The 3,520-nt window shown below is 36.8% G+C and overlaps 1 protein-coding gene across 1 annotated transcript; it reads right to left on the minus strand.

Moving 5' to 3' along the window:
* Positions 1-812: 812 nt before the first annotated feature.
* Positions 813-1,214, minus strand: LOC109217098 (aspartyl protease AED1-like). Its single transcript, XM_019381329.1, has one exon. The coding sequence runs from the start codon at positions 1,212-1,214 to the stop codon at positions 813-815; it is 402 nt and encodes a 133-aa protein (XP_019236874.1).
* Positions 1,215-3,520: the final 2,306 nt, after the last annotated feature.

A 3,520-nucleotide genomic window follows, 5' to 3' on the forward strand; every position in this document is an offset into this window, starting at 1 on the left:
ACGCATCCTTAAGACTTAGACAAACATACTTTGATCGAACCAAATACCCTCTCTTTGTTCTACTGCAAACAAATATTGTAGTTCTACTAGACCTGCTGTGTAGCAAGTTAGAGAAGAAAGAGAGAAAAATACTGGTGAGGCATTGTATCAAAAAGAAACGAGTGATATAGGAACTGAGCCATTGGTGTAAACCACACCATTCACTTTGTACTCGAGAAACTCATTCACTGAAAGAGAACTCCCTTGCAACCCAAGGGGACTGAACTAGGATTCACATTGAATCCGAACCAGTATAAAAATTTTGGTGTCTTTAATTCCTGCACTTTGTTTCTGCATCTTAAATTATGCTCTTACTGTTATCACGTTATTACATCTAGTTGACTAATTAGAAAACTAGTCAACTTGTAGCGATGAAAATATAAAAATAAACAATTCACCCCACCCCCTTGTACTTTCAACAGGACACCCTAAAATACAGTTGGATTGATGTCTAGAATGCAATTTGCTGATAAACCATAGCCTTAATCATTTAGCATAACCACCTCCAAGTTTGTCAGTGTCAGCCATTTTTGCGAAAGAAATCAAGTACTAGAATATATCAACTATGCTGCTTAAGTTAAGACAGTTTTTGAATACTACTACTACAATTACTCCTTAACCCCAAGCTAGTGGGTGCCAATTGCAATAATTTAGCTTTATTTGATGGTTGAGTCTTGAAAAGAAACAGAAAGAAAGAAGAAGACATACTAGTTGTAGTCATTGTGAATTTTTATCTAACTTTAGATTTAAGACCCAGAAATTTCATATGTATCTCAATCGCATCCATCTGCGTCAAAGGACAAAGTGTTTGCTGATGTATCAAAAGATAATGCTACACCTTGGAGTTGATTACTTCCTAATATTGAGTATTCATTATTCCATCCCTTAAAAGCCAAGCAGTAGAGCCCACGATACTTCACAACGACTTGTTCTTGCGCGAGAAACAACATGGTACTCGGGTTTACGCTGCCAAAGTACAACTTCACAACAAGAAAGTATAAGTCATGACCATTTGGATCTTCCTTATAGCAAGTGTCAAAAGCTCCAACTGGATTTTCAACCATTCTAATATCCCGTACTTCAATTCTAAATATGTAGCGAAAGACTATATAAAAATCATGAGGAAAACGGGTAAATCTTGTTCCTGTATCCACTAAGATTCCGCCGTTCAACATATCTTGTGTAAAATTCCACCGTGATGGTTTCACTAGAATTTCCCGATCATTAACAAACACTTATAAAGGTTGACAAAGTAAAGTGATGGTTGCACGTAATTTGGTAATAATTTTGCTGATTTTGCTCCTAGCCAATTGCTTGTATGAAAACTCAATACAGATCCTTTTCCCGAAAGGAAACTTGGTAGACACATGGAAATTAGAGTCAGCGCGAAATTGCTATGGTAAAGAGTATCCACCAACTTGTACTGGGAATGCATCACGCCCGAGGCCAGCAATCCCAGAAGCGGAAGCAATGAAATTTCTTTCATCGGTTTGATCTTTGCTACATCCAAACGTAACCCTAATTGGTCTTTGGTCTAATACAAAATTTATTACGTCATCTGCTATAAAACCTTTTGTTCTTGATCAATCCACATAATCATGATCATACCTACACTCAAAGCTATCTAGATCGTAGTGAAAAGCCGGGTTATTAGTCATGCATCTTGAACCATGTCGAAAGCAATCAACTTTTCGAAATGTTTTAGATGTAGTAGAATCATATTTTGTTTGTAGCACTTATTTGCCTCACATGGTCCACATTGCCGTAGACATGTGATTTTTGACCCTCCCCAATTTTTTTTTTATTTTAGCATGTAAATATTTAGTATAGGCCTAATATCGCTATTTCAACTAATTTTGACTCTTTTACTTCATTTCGTCACAAAAAAAAAATTACAAAAAAATATGTTTGTTTTAACGGTTACTCTTATTTTAATAGTTATTTTATTTAAGTAAGATTGATACTATTATTTGGCCAAACTTTCTTAATAATAACAAAGCGTTATTGATTGTGGACACGTTTGCATGACATAATTTTTGACGCGCCAAACAAATGGGTACACGTACCTGTTTCAAGATAATCTCTTAATTAAAAAGGGCATATGCACATAGGTTCAAAAAATGAGTAGTTAAACAATTTTAATGAGCCAAGTATGATCAAAGCAACCGTGCTAGAACCACGGAACTCGGGAGTGCCTAACACCTTCTCCCGGGTTAACAGAATTCCTTACCCGGATTTCTGTGTTTCGCAGACATTAAAACAGAGTCAAATCTCCTCGATTCGGGATTCTAAACCGGTGACTTGGGACACCATTAACTATCCCAAGTGGCGACTCTGATCTTAAATAATAATCCCGTTTCGATTGTCACTTAAATTGGAAAAACTCCCTTATATACCCTTTCGAGAATAGTGAAAAGGGAGGTGTGACAATTGCCACCAAAGTAAATCACTTCCAGTATCTATTACCAAATAATTTTTTATCATTTCGCTACCTATCAGAAAAGATGCAACATACTCACTACTCGCAAAGTAAGTATCCGTTGATTTTGGGACCAATTCCCTTTTTTTTCCCAGTGAGATCGGCATTTGCGCCATTTTGGTTGTCAAGAATTGAAGCTAAATAACTTGCTCTAGCGTCACATCGAGCAATTCTACTTTCAAGCAACGAGTCGTAATCCTTGAAGTCTTATTTTTCAAATACATCGCGATGGTAAATAGTAAAAGTATATGGAAGCTTAATTGGATAAAGTGTGATGACCCGAAAGGTGATCTTATGTTTTAAAACTCAATTCTGTGTTTTTAAGCTTTAAACACCTCACTTTATCCCTCCTTGATTTGCGTGCGCAGTCGGGACGTATTTCCGAAAAGCTTTTTACGTTAAAACCTGATGAAAACAAGAATTTTGCCTAAAAAATTTTATTTGAGTTGACTTCGGTCAACATTTTGAGTAAATGGACCCGGATTCGTATTTTGACGGTCCCGGTGGGTCCGTATCGTAATTTGGGACTTGGGCGTATGTCCGGAATCGAATTCGAAAGTCCCTAACCCGAGATATCGGACTTTTTTGAAATTTGAAAGTTATAGGCTTAATGAATTTGAAATGTCTGACCAATGTTTGACTTTTTGGATATCGGGTCCGTATTTTGGTTCTAGAACCCGGTATAAATCCAATACCATATTTATGAATTTTCTGTCAAATTTGGTGAGAAACAGAGTTGGTTTTACGTGATTCGGACGTTCAGTTGTGAAAATAGAAGTTTCAAAGCTTTCTTGAAAATTTCATTTGATTTAGTGCTCAATTCTTAGTTCTAGGTGTTATTTTGGCGATGTGATCGCGAGCAAGTTCGTATGATGTTTTTATACTTGTGTGCACTTTTGGTTTAGAGCCCGAGGGCTCGGTGAGTTTCGGATAGGCTACAGAGTAAAAATTGGACTTAGAACATTGCTGGTATTTCCAGTTTTGGTGCAGGCCTCTGATCTC

Source organism: Nicotiana attenuata, unplaced genomic scaffold (genome assembly GCF_001879085.1).
Source record: "Nicotiana attenuata strain UT unplaced genomic scaffold, NIATTr2, whole genome shotgun sequence".
In the NCBI taxonomy this organism is placed as follows: domain Eukaryota; kingdom Viridiplantae; phylum Streptophyta; class Magnoliopsida; order Solanales; family Solanaceae; genus Nicotiana; species Nicotiana attenuata.